This window comes from Gadus macrocephalus, chromosome 2, assembly GCF_031168955.1.
Source record: "Gadus macrocephalus chromosome 2, ASM3116895v1".
Classification (NCBI taxonomy): Eukaryota; Metazoa; Chordata; class Actinopteri; order Gadiformes; family Gadidae; genus Gadus; species Gadus macrocephalus.
Genome location: NC_082383.1, coordinates 17741008 through 17763292, shown reverse-complemented (window position 1 = coordinate 17763292; position 22285 = coordinate 17741008). Strand labels below are relative to the sequence as shown.

At 43.7% G+C, this 22285-nt stretch overlaps 2 protein-coding genes and 1 long non-coding RNA gene across 3 annotated transcripts; all 3 read left to right on the top strand.

The window, feature by feature from the left end:
- Positions 1-3: 3 nt before the first annotated feature.
- On the top strand, positions 4-1013 carry LOC132473289 (uncharacterized). Its single transcript, XR_009529306.1, has 4 exons — positions 4-86; positions 467-496; positions 585-744; positions 899-1013. It is a non-coding gene; the product is annotated as an uncharacterized LOC132473289 (long non-coding RNA).
- Positions 1014-1500: 487 nt separating this feature from the next.
- LOC132469770 (adhesion G protein-coupled receptor E1-like) lies at positions 1501-7785 on the top strand. Its single transcript, XM_060067848.1, has 9 exons — positions 1501-1705; positions 1899-2102; positions 2683-2901; positions 3331-3572; positions 3668-3734; positions 4554-4645; positions 4802-4961; positions 5235-5300; positions 6527-7785. Exons 1-9 carry the CDS (start codon positions 1508-1510, stop codon positions 6584-6586), a joined length of 1308 nt encoding a protein of 435 aa, XP_059923831.1. The 5' UTR covers positions 1501-1507; the 3' UTR covers positions 6587-7785.
- Positions 7786-10735: 2950 nt separating this feature from the next.
- On the top strand, positions 10736-22054 carry LOC132469762 (adhesion G protein-coupled receptor E1-like). The gene is made up of 16 exons (XM_060067835.1): positions 10736-10978; positions 11298-11382; positions 11648-11794; positions 14696-14839; positions 16787-16917; positions 17791-17871; positions 18167-18326; positions 18484-18597; positions 18866-19062; positions 19222-19416; positions 19957-20160; positions 20558-20799; positions 20894-20960; positions 21287-21378; positions 21535-21694; positions 21977-22054. Exons 1-16 carry the CDS (start codon positions 10736-10738, stop codon positions 22052-22054), a joined length of 2340 nt encoding a protein of 779 aa, XP_059923818.1.
- Positions 22055-22285: the final 231 nt, after the last annotated feature.

Below are 22285 nucleotides of genomic sequence, written 5' to 3'. Positions count from 1 at the left end.
TTCAGGGACAAACAAAGGAAAGAGCTTTTCTTGGAAATATCGCCCAACAGCTGAAGAATAATGCAGGCGTCATTCTGTCAGAAGCGGTCAGTGTATGCAAAAACAGTTAGTTAGTTCACAGTCTCTCAAGACAGATGAGTGGCGTCTTTTTCTTTCGACGCTCCAGCCTACATGTCTGTTCTTTAGGGAGCCACGTTTTGGGTGAGGGGATTCAGAAACCCAGAACCAGATCCAAGGTATTTCAACCAAGCACGATGCAGAGTTAATTTTCATTTATTTTCATGAGCACCTATTCCAGGAAATTTACTTAGAATTTGGCAGATACTGGCTGGGGCTACTCATCAGTCTTCAGAGACTACTTATTTCTCAAACAGATGACCTGATTGGGGTTTCAAATAATTAAACAGGTTTATACACTATAAACAGTCTAATGACATCAGCAGTTTGTTTTTTGCTTTTTTTTCAGACAGTCAAAAATGGCTTTTCTGCATCAATGGTACGTTATAATATTATGTCTGTTAAATCCGTTAATTCCCTTCAAGAACTTGTCACCCAACTATAGCAACGCTTTCCTTCTGCCCCAGGAAGTGTCAGGTGCTAACTCTAAGTCACCCAAGGCAGTGACCAGTGATGGAGATGCAGATACAGGCAGTGTGATCCTGGACATCTCTGAGGGTCTGGTTTCTTCCCTTGTAGAACCCAGCCAGAACGGAACCAACAAGACACTCCAGACTGCAGTAGTAGGTAGGAAACATGCAACCAAGGCATTAGAACTAGTCACTAGTCCCTTGGTTGTTGGATCTAGGTACTAGGAATGAGGCTATAGGAACTATGTTAAGGCTTGCTGGATCACAATCAACTCGTTTATATCCTTTTGTCTCTGTACATTTCCCTCTAGATTTGAGTATACAGACCTTCAGTCTTGGATGCAGTAATGGAGAGAGTAATGTCCTTTCGGTCAAAGGAATCAGCATGGAGGTCAACCTCGAGGCTCTGGCTCAGGACAACAATGGTGAGGAATAGTGACCCCCTCAGCTGGCTGGGTGGAAGAACTGAATGTGGCCATCAACCTTATTAACCTGGTGGCCATCTTGGGTTGTTTGGTGGGGCAAACTTCTGGTATATTTGAGGACCATGAAATTTGATCAAAATTCATTGTAGTGCGGAAATAAAATGTAGGGAAAAATAATAATTAAATTGTCATAGTTTCCACATATTGTTCTTTGATTGGCAAGTGTGAAGAACATCAAAATACTTGAATCATGACTTTGTGTTCATATGTATACTCTGTATGTTTTTAGTCTGTTTAAAAAAAAAAAAGTACAGATGTGTACAAAAATAACCCTGCTCATAACGTTTAATGGAGGTTCAGACCTTAGGAGCAAAAGATTTATATTTGGCACATTTATAGAGGGAATTCAATGGCCTTGTTGCAGTGTACCACAGCCAAAACGTATAAATATTCAATCTTAGCAACTTATAATGAAGTAAATCTGAACCAAGAAAAATGTTTTTTCTTTTTTTTGCAGGATCGGCAGCAGCTGCAGTCCTCACCCTCCGCGACATGGAGAGGCTTCTCATTCCCCGCTTCTTACAGACCGAGAACCAGACTGAGATGAACTCTGACATCATCACCGCCTTCCTACCCAAAACCAAGCACTCCAACTTCTCCCAACCCGTCAACTTCACCATCCAGCACAAGAAGGTGAACCGTCTGACAGAATGCGCCATAGTCGTCAACTCATCCACCCATCCATCTGTACCTACATCCATGTCCAAACCTAAATGAATACACCCTTCCATCTATCTATCCACCAAAATATTATACCTCGATCCATCATCATCCATGAAGCGATATCAGTTCTTTACTGATTGCTTTTTTTTTTTTGCATCCTCAGAAATCAGAGGCTGGCCTGGTGACCTGTGTGTACTGGGAGGGCAAAGACCAGACAGCGGCGAAGGTGGATGCCTCCGGGGGCGAGGAAGCGGAGGCCAGCCGCTGGTCGGTAAAGGGCTGTTGGGTGGCATACTCCGATGAGAACTACACCATTTGCAGCTGTTCCCACCTCTCCACCTTCGCTCTCATCCTGCAGATCGGAGACGTACGTACCAAGCAGCTCACCCTGAGGTGGTTCGACTGCTCAATGTATTGTCTTTGTTCTCTGTGGACGCCGTATTTTCCTCCTCTAGCTGCCAGATGCGTATTTTCTACAAGAGAGCCAAAGGAGCAGGAAGGACAGGGGTCCATGCCTGCCTTGTTTGATGCAGAAACTGCTCCAACGTAGTGACACATACCACTACAATACAGGTCCCTAATAAAACAATCGGTTTTACAGTGGAGATCTCAATCTCTGAAGTCAGAGAGAAAGTTGGTCAAAGCCCAGCCTGTAGGCCACACCTGCACAGATGAACCACATTACCACTTCTGCCAACAACCCCTCCCAGCCCTGCCACACTGGCAAGAGAGAGAGATTTCTGTCAGATATACTTTGGTAAAAAGAGTGAATGAAAACAATCCAAACCAATCTCTCTTTGGCACTTAGATCCCTCCAGACCAAACGTTCAGCAGACAGTGTGTTCGTTTTGTTTTAGTGCCAAATTACAAGCGGTGACGCTTTTATCGACACAACCATTCCCGATATTTTCACAAGCTTCACGTTTTCTTGTCTTGTTCCTCAACAGCCTCCTCCAGAGGACCCCTTCCTGAAGTGGCTGAACAGAGTGTGTGTGACCATCGGCCTGTTCTTCTTTGCGCTGGCCATCGTGACCTTCCTCCTGTGCAGCTGGAACGCCAAGATCAACAACACGGCCCGTCTGCACCTCTGCATCAGCCTCGCCTCCTCCCACTTCCTGATGCTCTGGATGGACCGATACGTTGACAATAAGGTGTTTGTTCACACAGTAGGGGAACAGATCCACCGCCTGGGAGGATATATGCTCTTCTCATGATACCCTGAGGGCATTCTTAGTGTTGAATAAGAGGGAAGGCATTCTTAGTGTTGAATGGGAAGGAGGGCAACCTTATCTTTTTAGGTATTGCCTTATTAGCATTATATTTTACAATGGGCATGACCAAAAGTTTCATCGTCACAAAATCAAGACAGGGTCGAGACTTGGTCGACCTCTTTATCTGTTGACATTGAAATCTATAGTTTGTAACTACTGTAACCAATTACAAGGTTGTAGACGGTCAGCCATATAAGGAAAAGTAATAGGAAGGAACGCCCTTGGATATGAGGTCATAGGAAGGTAGGCCATATGAGGTTGTACTGAGGATGAAGAGCATAGAGGAGGGTCGGTTAAATACCTTGAACCTGGTCGTCTCTGTAGGTGGCTTGTAAAGTCATGGCCGGAGTGCTCCACTTCCTGATTCTGGCCAGTTTCTCCTGGATGCTCCTGGAGGCCCTGCAGCTCTTCCTCCTGGTCCGGAGACTTTCCAAGGTCCAGGTCATCCAGAGGGACGGCCTCCCTACACCAGTGCTGTACCTGATTGGCTATGGCGCACCGTTTGTGATTCTGGGCGTGTCTGCAGCGGTGTTCTCTGATGGATATGGTGCCACAGACTCACAGGCGTGAGTAGCACTTCCAGTGACCCACAGACTTATGACCATGTGTATCTATAGTTACGTATATGACATACACACACTCTGTTCTTATAACTGTGTAGGTGCTGGCTATCGACAGAACGCAGCTTCAACTGGGCTCTGACAGGGCCTGTGGTCGCTCTCCTTGGTGTGAGTAGATTGACTTTATTTGTATTTGTATTTCTTGTCACACTGTGAGATGGGACATTAATCGACGTGTGGCATTAGCAACCAGTGACTTTGTATTCTGTACTGCTGTACCCGGCAAAGCATGATTTTAGTTTATTTTTTCTAAGGAGTTGTTAGATTTCAGCTTATTTCTAAACTGTTCAGACAGACTCTGCGTTGTGTATTTTCAGTCGTAGTAGTAATTCTTGAAGTCGAAATCAAAGCAGCTTGACAGGTTGGATTAGAGGGTTGAATAGATGGTTTATTCCAGGATGTAATACAGCGAGATACAGACTTAGGTTGAATAATCTATAGTGGACCCGGTGGTCGATGACTTGTTCCTTGGCTGTCGAACCCTCTTCTCGTCGAACCAAAGGGTTGGGGCGAGTATTATACAAAAAGGGGATACATGAATAACACGTGAACAGACGCACTCTCAGCCTTGATAAGGTATCTGGCCCTGGCTATGTCCCAGGTCGGTTCAACCTTGTTGAGACATAACAATGCAGAATGTTGGAGATAACACCTTGTATCAGTATGAGAGGCCCTGGCCTGTTCCTAGACTAGAAATGTGAACAAAAGAGAGACACTAAAATACACCAACATTCTACATAGTTGTCGGGTGAAGGTTTGGCCAACATGTTTAATAGACGTTGGCCAACGTTCTAATGTTTTTTTTGTTGGGCGCTGTGCAAGCATGAGAGGTCCTCTGCTTCTCTGTGCCCAAATCAGGATCCCCTAGAGATTATGCTGTAGGCTAACATGTGGGATCCTCTAAAATGTGCCTTTGTGTCATTCAAGATGAATTTGGTGCTGTTCTTTGCCACCCTGGTGTGCCTGAGGCCCACCCTGGCCAGCATGAAGAGTGATGTGTCGCAGTCCAAGGACACCAGGTTCAACCAGACTCTGTTATCTCTGTCTGTCCGTCTGTCTGTCATTACATCAACTGGAACTATTCCAGCCAATGAGAGTGCAGTAACGTGGTTGGTCCAGAGGGTGCATCCTGTACCTGATCCACTTTGCTGTGCGTCTCTTGAACGTCTCTGCAGGTTGATCGTGTTCAAGATCCTGGCCCAGTCTGTCATCCTGGGCTGCACTTGGATCCTGGGCCTGTACCAGGCCAACCTCTTCTTCCAGGTGCTCTTCATCCTGCTCAACTCCCAGCAGGGCACCTTCCTCTTCATCGTGCACTGTCTGCTCAACAAGGAGGTGGGTCCAAATCAAGAACCCTTGTTATGGTTCATCTTTATACAGGACCATAAGAACAGGACAATGCTTATCGAACTGGTATATTGATAATTGTGATATTATTAGTTATAGTATTATGAGTGAAATATTGAAATATTGAAAATGCAACACACGTTTCCACTTTCCAATAGAATCATCCAAAAAACTGCCTACAATATTTATCTGTCATTAAGTTAAGATTACTAATGATATTATCCTTAGTATTAATCCATGTTACATGGTTGTACCTTCAAGGTAAGGGGAGAGTACTTCAAATGGCTGTCCTGCTCATTCAGGAAATCTGGAAATGCTGGAACAGCGGTGAGTGGCCTAGACACTCAATTCAATTCATATTTACAGATTACAAATTAGAATTTTACATATTTACACAAACACAACTGAATTGTTCTTAGGGATCCAGATTGAAGGATCTATTTGTCGAAATAAGTATATGTCGATTGCCATGGTAAAAAGCACAAAGTTGAATATGTGTTTAACCATACTACTACAAACCCAAACTATCCATCAGTAGTATTAGTGTTAATGTCGTCAAAATGCTACTGCTAAGCCACCAAACGAAGTAGATACAATTTCATCTCTGGGAACAAAGACCCTGGACGAACCCCACGGTGTCACGGTACCCTTGGCAGAGGCATCCAACCGAGCAGCAGTTCATTGGAGAACAGGGCCTTAAGATCCCTCAAGGATCCACCCAGTGCCACGTGCAGCTTAAACCACACGTCTTGCTTCCATGTACAAATAAATGGATGACTAAGGTGCCCCCCCCCGCAGCCCCAGGAAGACGTTACGTCCTCTGGCTCAGCGTCTTGACTTGGTGGGCCCCCTGTCGCTGACAGGGGTCCCAGCATTCGGGGGTCACGGAAAGCGGTTGCAAGTCAGAGTTAACTTCATACAGCTTTGTTTGTTCAGTTTCAAAAAGGTTCTCAAACGTTCCCCGGCTATCGTCAGGATGTGGGTGAAACTGTCTGGTTGAATGATAAGCTTGACTAGACACTTGAATAGTGGCAAGAGTTACGAGGAGGCATTTCATCATGCCTTCCTCAAGGCACCGCCATCTTGGTCCTTCTTTCTGAGCAAGCTTCCCCGCACCAAATCCTGAGTGGTATATAAGGAATCCACCCACCACTAGGGGGTCAAGGGGTACAACCACATACATTTACCAAACACGACAAATATCATCCAAATGCACATCAAACAAGCCGGAGATGTTTATGAACTAGTTCTACAAGTGGGAAATAAAGTAAAGTCAATACCAAGAGGCTTAAGTAGGACCTGAGATCTAACAGCACTCTTACTAGATAATGTGGTGGGCTCTTGAAGGGAAATGGTATGTTCGTAAGACTATGCAATAGCTCGTGTGACGGATAGGTCAAAATTACAACTGAATAATACAAAATATTCGAGTTATTTACCTATTTTGTGGCTTTAGAAAGACGTCAACCATCAACAGCAGGTTAGGGTAAGAAAAAGACAACAGCCAAAATAGTAATTTGATTGTATTATTGTTGTATTGTGATTGTTTTCAGAAAGACTTTCATTCCGGTTCAGACAACATGGACGCCACTGAGGAGCAAGAAAAGAAGTGATGGTGAAAAGAGGAGAATAAAAAAAGGAAAGCAATGGATGTAAAACATTATGCCTTAGATTAATGTATTCATAACGCATGTAAACACTAGGCAAAAACTGTTCCATGCATCATGTGTAAGTCCCTTTCTCGTGTCAAGGTTTGTTTGTCATTGTTTTGTTATACCCGCCCTTTTTGTCTGGTAAATAAGTAAGTGAAAAAAGTGTAAAATATCCTTACTTTTGAGTTCGATATTGTCATGTTCACATAATATACTGAATATCTTACAACTTCATACCAATTCAAAGTTAACCCATTTAGATTTGAAGAAGATTATTTAATCACGGTATAGTTCCCATCTCCTTTGTCCCAAATCGACCACAGAGCCAAGATGCATTGTTTAATCCTTCATTCTCTCACAGAATACCAAGACAACAAATCCCATCCTGCTACATGGATTACTCCGTTGTTGTTAATTATCACAAACAATGTGTCAAAACACATGACAAGGGATGTCCCATCTGTATAGGGTTCCGTTAGTAAACTTTTGCTCTGAAAAAACTTGCTTCAAACACTCTGCAATGCATTCTTTGTTCCACTCGACATGCAGTAAACAGCCCTCTTATTGCATCCATATCGGTAAACATCATTCACATAATGATCACTTCCTGTTATGTGTATCGATCGTTCATCTCGTTAGCAGTCTGCGCTACAAGCCAATGTGTTCCACTGCGGGATGTGAATACAGGGATGCTTTTGATAACATGTCGGTGTGCAGTTGTATTGCAACAGTATTGTTTTGGATACCGGCTTCCCCTGAAAGAGTGCTAGCCTACTTTCTGTTATCGAACAGGGAAACAACCTCAAAAGCAAAAGTTACCAAAACATGGATCTATTAAAGAATGGACACTAGTCATGGGTGATTCATGAATAACTAGTTCTCTTTGAACAAATCTGTTGTGCGATCCAACCCTACGATCCAAATCTGCGAGGGGATCGTACATTTCATTGATTCTTTCTTGGATTTGCACATGCACAAAATGTCTAAGATCTGCTACGTATGATCTGTAGTGGATCGTTCATTTACTTCCTATTGATCACTATTGACCCTTTTTTATTTGATGTTTGTGTATTAAAGTAGATCCTCAGACACAGGTGCATTGTTTTTAGTGTGCCAAGCAAAAAAAGAATTATGGTGATTGATTTCTTTTTTTTTTTAATGTTGACAATATCGTGTACTATTTGTCTACTTGTCTGATTAAAAACGAATGTTAACTTAGCCCCCTATGTCTTCTCTGTGTTACCATACATCTCCTAGTATATGCAAAAGCGCATTAGACTACCGTATTTGACACTCATTATTTATATGATCTGGTACGTACAATCCGGATCTGCGCGAGGGTCGTTCATGTCGTTCTTTTGTTTTTCCGATTTTTTTCCGCATGCACGATTGAAAGCTCCGGATGATTTGGGCGGAAAGGCAACTCAGTCCCTGTACGGCTTACAGCAATCATAACAAAACCCCCTTCTTCAGTCGCAGCCCAAAGGCACTCTAAAGGCTTTGCCCACCTTGCTCAGGCATGAACCACGGCTTTTGGTTTACTGGTCTCTGTTTCTGACAACTGAGACCAGTAAACCGGGACATGTCTGCATGATGCTGCAAGGATGGAGATGTGGGGAGCTCCTACTCTTCGTGACCACCCTGGTCGTCAACCAATAGAGGTTGGGATCCCAGGCTGAAACTGAAGAGTGGGGTGGCACCAGTGTAGAGAAGATGGCAAGAACCCTGGAGCCTTGTCCTTTGGACTGGTGGCTCTCTCGGGGGCGGCTTGTGTAGACCAGTAGACCTCCTGTGTAAACACATTCTATTCCATCTTGGTGTAGTTACATCTGGATTGTGCCTCATCACCATCATCAGGAATTTTTTTGGCTTGGTGGAGCCCGTGAACAGCTTTGATGTTGGCTGGTTGCGCTGCCATTGTGCATAAGTACATGGCAGGGGTTGGTAGCGCCTGAAATCATCTGTTTGTCAGCATCCCAAGTATTTCTTGTTTGATTCGGCATAGTCTTTTCCACGGCCTCGTCTTATCATTCCGCCTCTTGCTGGGCGACTCTCCTTGGTCTTTAACACTGTCCAGGATGAGGGTTCCTAATGTGCATTTGTCCAGTCAGGTGGGGTGCTGTTGTTATCCTTGTTGATAGTGTATTTGTGGTGGTGGCTCCATGTGCAGCGGTTCCCTTTGTGCTGGGACCTTGGTGATCTTGGATTGGTATTGTTGCTTAGGTCATTTTCTTCCAGAACAACCAGTTGTTTCTTTACTAGGTAATCTGTACCCTGACTTATTCTTCTTTCTCTGCCTTTTCTGAGCCTCTGTGCCTTTTGGTTTGGCGGACTGTGCTATCCAATCCTAGAACAGTCCGTTGCACTGACTGTGTTGCTGCTGATATGTTCCATGGTTCTCCAGTCTGATGCTGCTATTCTGAATGTGTCCGCATCATGTCAGCGGGATTGGTTTGGGTACGTTTTGTCATAGATAGTAGTGTATGAAAGATGTTCCTTGGCGTTTTCGTTCAGTTGGCCAGAGGGCGCTGAAAGAGGATCAGATATTTGGCCTTGTTATTCATAATTGATTCACGCCTTTTGTTTTGTGTCCTGTGATGGAGGCGACTACTTGCTGGATGTCCCCGCAGGTGAATGCTTGATCAGTGGTTAGTAGTTCGAATTTGAATATCCACAGTGAGGCGCCATCTCCTTATCTTGGCCTCATGGAGTGACAGTGTCCTCATTGACGGTTTACACCGTCAATGAGACGTTAGTGGTGATGGGTTAGGTTGAGTGTTGGTTTTGTGTAAATGTGTGTGTCTTGATATAAGACAACTCTCGCAGTCATGCGGTGAATGGGGCACGAGAGATGTATTCTGCTGAACCTGGGCTCCCGTCTCGCCTTCCCGTGCTGCTCACAACAATATGTATTCTATCTGCATTATTTGCACAATATCGAGTAATTGCCAAATTTAAGTTGAAAATTAGTCTTGTTCTAACAGACAGCGGTACTACGACCAGTTGAATCAATTGTTTGTTAAGCATTTCTTTTTTCAATATAGGTATTATTACATAATATAATAATACCTAATATTACAGGGAACCAAGTTGTATATTCAACATGGGAAAATGGGTCACACCATTACTTATTCATCTGACTTGGACTCACAACATTGTTTGTCAAAATGTTTGGTGGGCAGGGACAGTATTTTGTAATGTAGGCTACATTTAAGAATAAATGTTACATGATTTTGAAACGTAAACATAAGTTCTAATCTTAAAACAATAATTAATAAAACTGCTGTTTTAAAGGTGTATGTAGAAATAAGTGCCATCTAGCAGAACAAATGTTCTATTATTGTAATGCTTTGTTCATTAGACACGTCATTATTCAAAATATATATTTCATCTTCTCCAGTATCTTCAATAGTAGATACCTCTGAGTCCTCCTTCCCGGCCACCTGCTGAGATCTGTTATTCAACATATTCTGATTAAGTTTTCGTTCATTTGCATTGTTATTTGAATTGAGCCCCTCCTATAACACGTTTAGTCATCGTGCCAACCCCTCAGACGTGTGTCTTGTTGAGGAAGGGTTGGTGTTTTGGGATTTAGAGGAGGAGGAGCAGCAGTCAGGATGTTCTACTGGGCCCTGCTGTTACATCTCAGTAAGTCTTTCTTAAACTGCACTTTTCAACTGCTAATAATCTTTGTATTGTAAGATATATCCCTACTTATTTATTCAGCTATAGCTTAAGTTGCCATAATAATAGATTCTTCGTCAAATATTCAGTTGACCCCCTTAGCATTGTTTAAATCATTATTCAACCTGAGCATCAAGTTATCAAGGAGCAATCATACCTTGGTTTTATATTTGTCGTTAATGTGCATGTTAACTTCAATCATAAATGCATTCATCTATACGCATTCAAACATATTTACATACATACACACGTACACCCATACACTTGCATACATGAATTTACTTCATATAACAGTAATAATTAAGTGTTTGGTTACATGCTACGTCCATATTTGTTTAATTTCTGCTCAGGTTTGCCTGTCATCCTCTCACATGCTGCATACCTCGAAGGTAAGGTTTTTCATTGATTCATTTGAATGTGAATACCATGAATGTGTTCCGTGTTCTTGACACCATCACATCGATACATCCAGGATCCTGCAACGGCTACACCAACCTGACGGATCCATGGCGCAACCGCGCCTTTACCCAATACGACTACCCTGGCTTCCCCAAGGATGACAACAAGTTACTCAACAAGTGGTGGAGATTCACAGGGATTGGTGGAGATACAGCGAATGACTATTGCAGATATTATGCGGGAAGCTTCTACAATCCATGGTATGTGGAGGTGACTTATCCATTCCATGAATCCCTGACACCAACAAAGGGATCAGCAAGCCGAAAAATCTGGCCTCATGGATGCGGCCATAACAAAATTGCCGTTGAATGGGTGATCTGTCCGGGAGGCTTCCATGTCTTTAGACCACTTGGAGCTGGGCCAGCACGTACCGGCTTCGCTACCTGTGAGAATAAAATTTTCTATGTTTACATTCTCCCCTTCACCATGTTCAGTGTCAAAATACATTTTGAAACGATTTGTATTGACTATGTGAGAGAGTGTGACGGTATATATGTGTGTTTGTGTTGGTGTGTGTACTCCCATTCAGATCATTCTAAGTGTGGCCCAGACTCCTGCGGCCCCCTTGCTGAATGTACCAGTAGCCCTGTGGGAGGCTGTGTTTGTGTCTCTGGGTATGAAATCCCCAAAGGGCACCTTCCTGTTAATGGTTCCTATGGCTGTGTTGGTGAGCTCCATTGGTCTCTCTTCAGTTTAGGTTTTCTTTAATTTAGTTTAATGTAGCTTATTTTAATCTAGTTTTGTTGCGCTTACCTTCTCTTAGTTTGGTTTACTTCATCACTGCAGGTGGAATTTTCTTATAATATTAGTGTTAATAATAACAATGAAGAAGATGATGATTATTATCACGTGTAAACAATGCCTGTTGAATGTCCACAGACATCGATGAGTGTGTGAGAACTCCTGATATCTGCGGCCCGGACTCCATATGCACCAACGTCAATGGAACGTACAATTGTACCTGTCTGCCAGGATTCAACGACACAAATCCAGCAGAGATACTAGGAACGACTCACTCCTGTGAAGGTATCCCTCCCAAAGAGATTTAAAGGAGACATATTATGGTGTTTTCCCAACAAGTAAACATAGTATTTGAGTTCCAGAAAACATGTTTTTGAAGCTGTTTGCTGCAAATAGCTTTTAGGAAAGAAAATATTGTCTACCGCTATTCCCCTCTGTTTCAGTCCCTTCAGAATACGCTGTTTCTGGTGTCTGTAGCATTGATGCAAATGAGCTGCTGCCCATTGACCAATGAGCTGTCAGACTGAACCACAGCATGGAGGAGAAGGGTTTTTTGCAATTTGCTGACTCCTGGAGCTCTACATCTATATAATATAATATAACATAATAATAATATTAGATACGGGTATTTATATAATCTATCTAATATCACGGCCAAAAGCTATGTGCGCCTCGGATGATATTATGAATAATAAAGACTGTCTGATGTCTCTGGTACTTCCACAAGTAAAGACTCATAGTGGGGGATATCTTGGCCATGGTTGAGAAGAATTGGGGGGAAGGAACTTTGGTATTGACTCTCTGAAGTCCATGAACCGTGACATGGAGAAGAAAAGGATTGTACTCCGGGAGCAACATGGTCTCACAGGAATCCGTGAAATGACTACGGTCGGACGCTCGAAATCCGTGGCCACATCACGGAAACACGCCGATATCCGTGTGTGAGCCACGGAATAACAGCGTCATTTACTTGCATTGGAGCAATTTCCGTGGCCACATCACGGACAATTGAAGTGATTCCGTCAGACCACTGCGGATTTTGAGTTAAGCCCCCGCTGTGGTCAAATGTGGCACACACACAGATTGAAACGGGAGCACACACACAGATTGAAACGGGAATCTGTGTGTGTGCCACGGAATATCATTGTCATTTACTTGCATTGGAGCAACTTCCGTGGACACAACAAGGACAATTTAAGTGTTTCAGTGAGACCACCCCAGGTTTTGAGTTAAGCCCCCGTGGTCGACTCGCTCGTTGAAACAGGGATCCGTGTGTGAGCCACGGAACATCAGCGTCATTAACTTGCATTGGAGCGAATTCCGTGGCCACATCACGGAAATCGGCGTGTTTCCGTGATGTGTCCACAGATTTCGAGTTAAGCGTCCGACCGTAGTCATTTCACGGATTCCTGTGAGACCAGGTTGCCGGGAGCTGAGCTGCCGGACTGCCTCCGAGCTCCCTGCGCCAGGGCTGCCGGCCGCCGTCGAAGCCGCCCGGCCGCAGTCCGGCAGCTCGGGCGGTGTACTCCGGGAGCTGAACTGGCGCCGAAGCTAGGTGGCAGCTCCAGCGGACTAGTGTCGTAGCACTTTTTTGTTAACGACTTATCTAATTTACTTCAACTAGCTATACGCAATAGAAATCGGGGAGTCCGGAAAAAGTAATGACAGAGACTTTATTGTTACCCACAAAATAGGCACAACAGAGCCGAGCATGTGGTTTTGCAAAAGACACACTGACTGGGGCTCCGATCCCAGTCCCTCTTATCCACCCCAACCGAGCTGTCATGCATGTTATATGACCGTCCTGGTATATGTTCAAAATGGCCTTACATTCCCTTACGTATGTGCTCATCTCCTGTAGTTAATCTAAAAATGGGAGGATGTCAGTAGCCTGGGCCCCAAAGTCCTTGGCGCCTTATCAGGCCATTACTCTGGGTCCAGGTGTGGTTTCTCTACATTCACCATTAATGTTTATGCCTGATGTATATAGGCCTGATTATACTCATAGTTAATATAAAAGTAATGGTTAATTTCTCCCACACTAGCAGCTCCGGTGGACGAGCAGCTCCGGCTGGGATAGCTTGGCGGCAGTACGGCAGCTCAGCTCCGGGAGTTCAATCCCTTTCTACTCCATGTGTCTCCTCCTCCCGACTTCCTTTCGGCGGTAGCTCCGGCGGGGTGAGCTCGGCGCCAGAGAAAGGGATTGTATTCCCGGAACTTAGCTGCAGGGCTAGGGCCGAGTTCCCCCCGCCGGAGCTGTTCGTCCGCTGGCCCACACAATCTTAGCGATGCTCTGATTGGAGGGGAGTGGGGAAGTGGGAGGTAATATTCAAATGTGCCCCGTTCCTACATAGGCGGGGGCGCCGAAACTGACAAGCTCGTTTGGTAGCTATAGGCGGGCTGCTTCAAGAAATGCGTATCTCACTCAAAAAATCATGTACAGACTTATTTCAAAGTTTGTATGTGTGTGGGAGCACCATCTACCAACAACAACACCCCAAATCCCAGGAAATGTGCTGTTTTCATAATATGTCCCCTTTAATAACATTTCAGGGTAACAATTATTTTCTTCTAGATTCAAGCCGATTTAGTAAGTAGATTAAGCTTTCTAGCTCCCACATGCGTACACACAGAAAACAAGTCTGTTTTCCGTCAAGAAACCTCGTATAATAAACGATTTTATATAGTATAAATATCTAAAAATCTCAAATTAAAGGAAGACATCCAACTGCCTCAAACCAACAGATGTTTCTTCTCCCTGACCGAATCCGACAGACTAATCACAGCTTTTCCTCTCCACCTCCTCTTGGTCTGTCCTCTGGCTTTCATGACATTCACTCCCTAAAATGTCTCCTCGTCTCTCTTCACAGACATTAACGAGTGTCTTGAAGTAGACTGCGGTGAGGGAGATTGTGAGAACATCCCAGCAAGTTTTGAGTGTGATTGCCATGTGGGGTATCAGCTTATGCCTGCTGCTAGTCCATCATGTCAAGGTCTGTAGAAACCACTCCAACACCAGCTCCAACCCCCAGGGGGACAGTATCCCTGTGATATCAACACAGCCGTCATGTTATCTGTGACGTACAACATTGTAATACGTTTGTATTCTGGACAGATTTTGGTAAAGGGTTGAGTTCTGTTGGTTAAGATGTGTTTCTTCCTTCCACTAATTGCCCCATTGATTAGATATTGACGAGTGTTTCAATTCCACCATCTGCGGCCCTCATTCCAACTGCACCAATGTTCCTGGAAAACATATCTGCCAGTGTGAGCCGGGATACAAAGCCACCGAACCGTCCACGGCCCCTGATGAGGACAACACCTGTGAAGGTATCTAGTCACGCCATCTGCTGAATGACCAGCGCCTATGTTCAGGGTAATGGCAGACTGAGAGCCGTGGAGTCGCTCCTCAACAAGTCAATGTCAATTTCACTTTAGCGTCAAAACAACATGAACAAATTAGACTGCATTAATAATGCGCGACTGCACTCGTGCATTATTTATTTTATCGTGAGAGCAATATTATAAATAAGCACATTTCACATGCATTTGAATGCTACTAGCGCCAAGATATAGTTTGAATCAAAAGTAGTAATATTCACATTGATGAGGCATTTTTAATTTGAGTATGGCTTATTTTACTTTCCTGACCTTACGATCACAGTCTAGTTGACCGAACAGGTTACCCTCATGAGTAATCAAATGAAAAATAATTGGCAGTTGTTCAGTTACTGATTCCATATGATCGACATTATGAAATACAATTGGTTTATGTTGCGCAAAGATTTTTTGTGGAACATACAGTGCTCTCAAGTTGACGATCAGACCTTCAAACATTTGACTAGGACTGATCATAATGTTGAAAAAAAATATTTTCTTTTCGGAATTGAGAAGCCAATTCCAATGTGAAACAGAGTCAAATACCAATAACAACAATGGCTGATGCTCACTGCAGTTCGCCCAGACAGCCCAGGGCGTCACACACAGCCCCAACTCTGATCTTGGATTTCCACGCTCTGCCCTCTATGTGTATCCGTCGTCTCTCACCCAGCTCTGAGCTTGCAGATTTACTTCTGTAAATTAATCACAGACAGGGGGGGGTGGTGGAGGGGATCCAGGGCTGTGGCCTTGAGCTAAACACACAAGCAGTGGGTTTGAAAGATGCTGTTGAGGCACTGGGGAAGTCAGGGAAACAGAGAGCTAGAGAACCACAGGGTTCTCTATAGTTAAGGTTAGAGCTGCAGTATGCAGAATTGAGTGGCTGATGGCGGAAATGGAAAGTAATATTGACAAGTTTTGATCATTGTATATCCCATGAAAATAGGATTGTTGTGTTTTCGTTACCTTTGAACAAGCCTTTATATCTACATGAGGAGCAGCGCAACATGGCAGCTCTGTGGAAGTGGGTCATCTTCCATGGAGCTGCCATGTTGGGCTGCTCCTCATGTATGCTCCTCATGAGCTGCCATGTTTCCACATTAAACCATAAAAGACAAATATGAAGTCATAATCGTTCTCTCACTGGTTAGCAATGACCTACAGTATTACAGACTAAATAGATCATACATTTGATCAATCTATCAAGGAACCCCATAACTTGACACTTGGCTACTCAATGTTGTCATAGACATCACACCGTGGGAAGTAGCTTGTTCGTTGGGGATGGAGGGGTGAGGGGAGGTGAGGGGATGTAATTGGCATCCTCACCGTTAGAATGCCAATTAATCCTACTGCTTAAAGGCTGTTGGTTTGGCCATTCATTCATCTTTAAGTAAACTATGAATGAAGTGAAAACTGAAATATACAATGGCTTGTTCTAAATCACTCAAAGTAGAATTATAAAATGTTGTCTACTTAATGTGGATAATAATCGTGTGGATTATGATACCGAATACAGTGGGTGTACCCAAACTAGCCAATGAGTACATGATTAATATGCTTTATGTCTCTGTACAGAGCCGCCATGTTTCTACAGCTCTAGACCCAACTCGCTTTCACTGGACAAACAAGATCGCTCGCTTACTTGTAAACTATGACGTATTATTTTATAGACTAAATAACCACATAATGTATCATCACTTGCTTGTTCTAAGTCACCCACAGTAGATTTGTGCTATTTCGTCTGATAAAAAATTCTGTGGATTGTGTTACCAAATACAGTGTGGGTGTATCCAAACCAGCCAATGAAGGATACATTTTACAGAGTCAGCAAATATACAAAGCAAAGGATGGTTGTGGTGAAATAATTTATGTAAAACATGTTTTATCTTTGGACAGATGTTGATGAGTGTGTGGAAGACGTCATCATCTGTGGCCCTGAGGCCGTTTGTAACAACACAATCGGGGCCCATTTCTGCACCTGTAACCAAGGTTACTGTGTTGACCTCTCAGATATGATCGCCAGCTCTGCAAATCCATGCAATGGTGTGTGATTGATCTTTCCGTGTCCAACAATGTTGTGATTGTACTGCCCTGATTCAAAAGCGGGTCAGGGTCGTCAAACCTCCTGTCTTCTCCACAGACATCGATGAATGCAGTGAGTTTGAGGTTTTTTGTGGACTTGATACTGTGTGTACCAATGCACCAGGGACCTTCTACTGCTCTTGTCCTGGTGGCTACTTCCCCACCACGGGGGTCATTTGGGAACCTGGTGTCACATTCTGCAAAAGTGAGCAGACCGACTTATCAAACATATTGTCGTTAGGAATGCAATTCTTCAAGTATGAAAACAACAATACAAGAGAGTGGTAGTTATCTTACAATGAGTGTAAGACAATATTCATATACATTATATAAGCCATCTTACATTTTCACAAACATGAAGGTCAGCCATGATAATCATAATAACATTTGCATAAGCATACCAAAGATGCTACCAAGAAATTATGATGTAGACAGATATGAAGCTGATTGTAAAACCTACAATAAATATCACTTAATTTAAATGATTATTGTAACAAATTCTTATTATAATCATGTAAACAAACAAAAGTCCTGTTCCATCTGTATTAAGATACTTTAGGGGCTTAGACAATGTAAAGGTTATTCAGTATTACATTTATTATTATTTATTGTAATTTTTAATATATTATTGTCTTCAACCATTACCTAATAGGAATTCAGCAGGTTCTTGATGAGATTATACCTGCAGAGGCAAGTAAAAATAAACCATAAACTACAAACCATAAACTATTCCAAAATGTAGAGTCTGGTAGACAGTGCAAACATTTTCTGAAATAAAATGTGAAATACCTGAGGATGGATTTGTGTTGCCTTTCCAGGGACAAACAAAAGAAAGGGCTTTTCTTGGAACTATCGCCCAACAGCTGAAGGATAATCCCAACATCCTTCTGCCAGAAGCGGTCAGTGTACGGATCAATAGTTAGTTATTTCAGTCTCTCAAGACAGACGAGTGGCGTCTTTTTCTTTAGACGTTCTCAAAAAGATAACCTGATATGGGTTTCAAACATAAAACAGGGTTACACAAAATAAACAGTCTAATGACATCGGCAGTTTGTTGTCTTTGCTTTTTTTTCAGATGGTGGAAAACGGCTTTTCTGCAGCAATGGTACATTTAAATATTATGTCTGTTCAATCCGTTAATTCCCTTCAAGAAGTTGTCACCTAACTATAGCAACGCTTTCCTTTTGCCCCTAGGAAGTGTCAGGCGCTAACTCTAACTCGCCCAAAGCGGTGAGCAGTGAAGGTGACGCAGATACAGGCAGTGTGATCCTGGACATCTCTGAGGGTCTGGTTTCTTCCCTCGTAGAACCCAACCAGGACGGAACCAACAAGACGCTCCAAACTGCAGTAGTAGGTATGAAACATGCCACCAAGGCATTAGAGCCTAGAGTTCCTAGTCCCTAGGTTGTTGGAAGTAGGAACTAGGATTGAGGCTATAGGAACTATGGTAAGGCTTGCTGGATCACAATCAACTTGTTTATTGCCTTTTGTCTCTGTACATTTTCCTATAGATTTGAGTGTACAGACCTTCAGTCTTGGAAGTAATGACGGAGAAAGTAATGTTCTTTTGGTCAAAGGAATCAGCATGGAGGTCAACCTCGAGGCTCTGGCTCAAGACAACAATGGTGAGGAATAATGACCCCCTCAGCTGGCTTGGTGGAAGAACTGAATTTGACCATCAACCTTATTTAGCTAGTGGGCATCTTGTTTTTTTTGGGGGGCAAGCATCTGGTCTATTTGAGGACCATAAAATTGTGCCAAAAAGCATTCAAGTGGGGAAATAAAAAAAATAATGCGTTAAGTTGTGATCAGTTGAAGTGATGAACGTAGGTGTGAAGTGTGGATATAATAATATATATATAATAATGAAATATAACTGACCCTTTTTTGCAGGATCGGCAGCAGCTGCAGTCCTCACCCTCCGCGACATTGATAGGCTTCTCATTCCCGGCTTCTTCAAGACCGAGAACAAGACTGAGATGAACTCGGACATCATCACCGCCTTCCTACCCAAAACCAAGCACTCCAACCTCTCCCAACCCGTCAACTTCACCATCCAGCACAAGAAGGTGAACCGTCATACAGAATGCGCTTCAACTCATCCACCCATCCCTCTGTACCTCCATCCATGTATCCACACCTCCATCCATCCATTCAAAATATTTTACCTCCATCCATCATCATCCATGAAGCGATATCAGTTCTTTACTGTTTGCTTTTTTGTTTTTTCGCAACCTCAGAAATCGGAGGCTGGCCTGGTGACCTGTGTGTACTGGGAAGGGAAAGACCAGACGGCTGTGAAGGTGGATGCCTCCACGGGCGAGGAGGCAGAGGCCAGCCGCTGGTCGGTAAAGGGATGTTGGGTGACGTACTCCGATGAGAACTACACCATTTGCAGCTGTTCCCACCTCTCCACCTTCGCTCTCATCCTGCAGATCGGAGACGTACGTACCAAGCAGCCCACCCTGAGGCAGGTCGACTGCTCAATGTGTCGTCTGTGTTCTCTGTGGACGCCGTCTTTTCCTCTTCTAGATGTGTCTTTTCAACAAGAGAGCAACAGGAGCAAGAATGACAGGTGTCCATGCCTGCCTGGTTTGATGCAGAAACTGTTCCAATGTTGTGACACATACGATACAAAACAGGTCGAATATACAACAAATGGTTTTACAGTTGAGATCTCACTCATTGAAGTCAGAGAGAAAGTTTGTCAAAGCCCAGCCTGTAGGCCACACCTGCACAGATGAACCACATCAGCACTTATGCAAACCCAGACCTGCCACACTGGCAAGAGAGACAGATTTCTGTCAGATATACTTTGGTAAAAATAGTGAATAATTACTAAAGAAAACAATCCAAACCAATCTCAATTTGCCCCTGCAATCCCTCCAGACCAAATGTTGTTAGTTTTGTTTCATGGCCAAATTACAAGCGGTGATGATTTTACAGACAAACCATTCACATTATCTTTTCTTGTTCCTCAACAGCCTCCTCCAGCGAACCCCTTCCTGGAGTGGCTGAACAGAGTGTGTGTGACCATCGGCCTGTTCTTCTTTGCGCTGGCTATCGTGACCTTCCTCTTGTGCAGCTGGAATGCCAAGATCAACAACACAGCCCGTCTGCACCTCTGCATCAGCCTCGCCTCCTCCCACTTCCTGATGCTCTGGATGGACCGATACGTTGAGGCTAAGGTGTTTGTTCACACAGTAGGGGAACAGATCCACCGCCTGGGTGGATATATGCTCTCCCTATGGTACCCTGAGGGCAACTTAGTGTTGATTGGGAGGGAGGAAATTCTTATCTTTTGAGGTATTGCCTTGTTAGCGTTATATTTTACAAGGGGCCTGACCAAATGTTTCATAATCACAAATGCAAGCCATGGTCCAGACTTTTTTTCTGTTTCTTCTACTTTCTAACTTTTGTTGCAACTAGCAAGGCCATAGAAGGATAGGCCATGTAAGGAAAGGTAGTAAGAAGGTAGGCCCTAGAATATTAGGTTGTAGAAAGGTAGGCCATATAAGGATGTAGGGAGGATATAGAGCATAGAGGAGGGTCGGTTAAATACCTTGAACCTGGTCGTATCTGTAGGTGGCTTGTAAAGTCATGGCCGGCGTGCTCCACTTCCTGATTCTGGCCAGTTTCTCCTGGATGCTCCTGGAGGCCCTGCAGCTCTTCCTGCTGGTCCGGAGACTTTCCAAGGTCCAGGTCATCCAGAGGGACGGCCTCCCTACACCAGTGCTGTACCTGATTGGCTATGGCGCACCGTTTTTGATTCTGGGTGTGTCTGCCGCGGTATTCTCTGATGGATATGGCGCCACAGACTCACAAGTGTGAGTAGCACTGCCAGTGACCCACAAAAATATGACCATGTGTATCGATATGTACATTCATGACATACACACACTTGTTCTAATAACTCTGTAGGTGCTGGCTATCCACAGAACGCAGCTTCAACTGGGCTCTGACAGGGCCTGTGGTCGCTCTCCTTGGTGTGAGTACATTGGCTTTATTTGTATCTCTGTTACACTGTGATCGACACGTAGCATTAGCAACCAGTGACTTTTAATTCTGTAATGCAGTATCCAGAAATTGTTTTTAGTTTGTTTTCCTTGGTAGCTGTCAGGGGAAGGTTTGGCCAACATGTTGAAAGATGTTGGCCAACGTTTGTTTGTTTGGTGGGGCGGTGTGCCAGCATGGGAGATCCTTTGCTTCTCTGTGCCCATTCCAAGATATTCTCTTCTCTGAGCCTTTCCCCAAGAGATAATGCTATAGGTTAACATGTGTGCTCCTCTAAAATGTGCCTTTGTGTCGTTGAAGATGAACTTGGTGCTGTTCTTTGCCACCCTGGTGTGCCTGAGACCCACCCTGGCCAGCATGAAGAGTGACGTGTCGCAGTCCAAGGACACCAGGTTAAACCAGATTCTGTTATCTCTGTCTGTCTGGTTGTCTGTCATTACATTATCTGGAACTATACCAGCCAATGGGGGTGCAGTAACGTGGTTGGTCCAGAGGGAGCGCACTGTACCTGATCCACTTTGCTGTGCCTCTCTTGAACGTCTCTGCAGGTTGATCGTGTTCAAGATCCTGGCCCAGTCCGTCATCCTGGGCTGTACATGGGTCCTGGGTCTGTACCAGGCCAACCTCTTCTTCCAGGTGCTCTTCATCCTGCTCAACTCCCAGCAGGGCACCTTCCTCTTCATTGTGCACTGTCTACTCAACAAGGAGGTGAGTCCAAATCAAGAACCCTTGTTATGGTTCATCTTTATACAGGACAGTAAGAACAGGACAATGTTTATCAAAATGGTACATTGATAATTGTGATATGATTAGCATTTATAGCATTATGTATGAAAACAAATATTGAAAATACAACCGATGTGGACACTATCTAATATACCTAATTCACTATTCAATTAACAAAAAACATCTTGCAATATGTGCTATGTTTGTCAGTTAAGACTATAAACAATATTTTGTTAATCAATGTTATGTTGTTATACCTCATAGGTCAGGGGAGAGTACATCAAATGGCTGTCCTGTTTATTCAGGAAATCTGGTAGCGCTGGAAAAGCGGTGAGTGCCTAGACCTGCAATCAGAAACACAATTGCGCACCAGCTTGAATCCAAACAGTTTGTCGGGATATCGACATCTCGATCCTATGTCTGATGTTGCTCAACTATAATTTAATGTGAATGACAACCCAATGATAATGATAAATCCCGGGTGGGCGTTTTATATATTTCTGAAACCTGTCTCGATCCCTGTATCAATGACTCTGAGATTGAATAACTATAGCCTAATTAGGAAAGACCGAA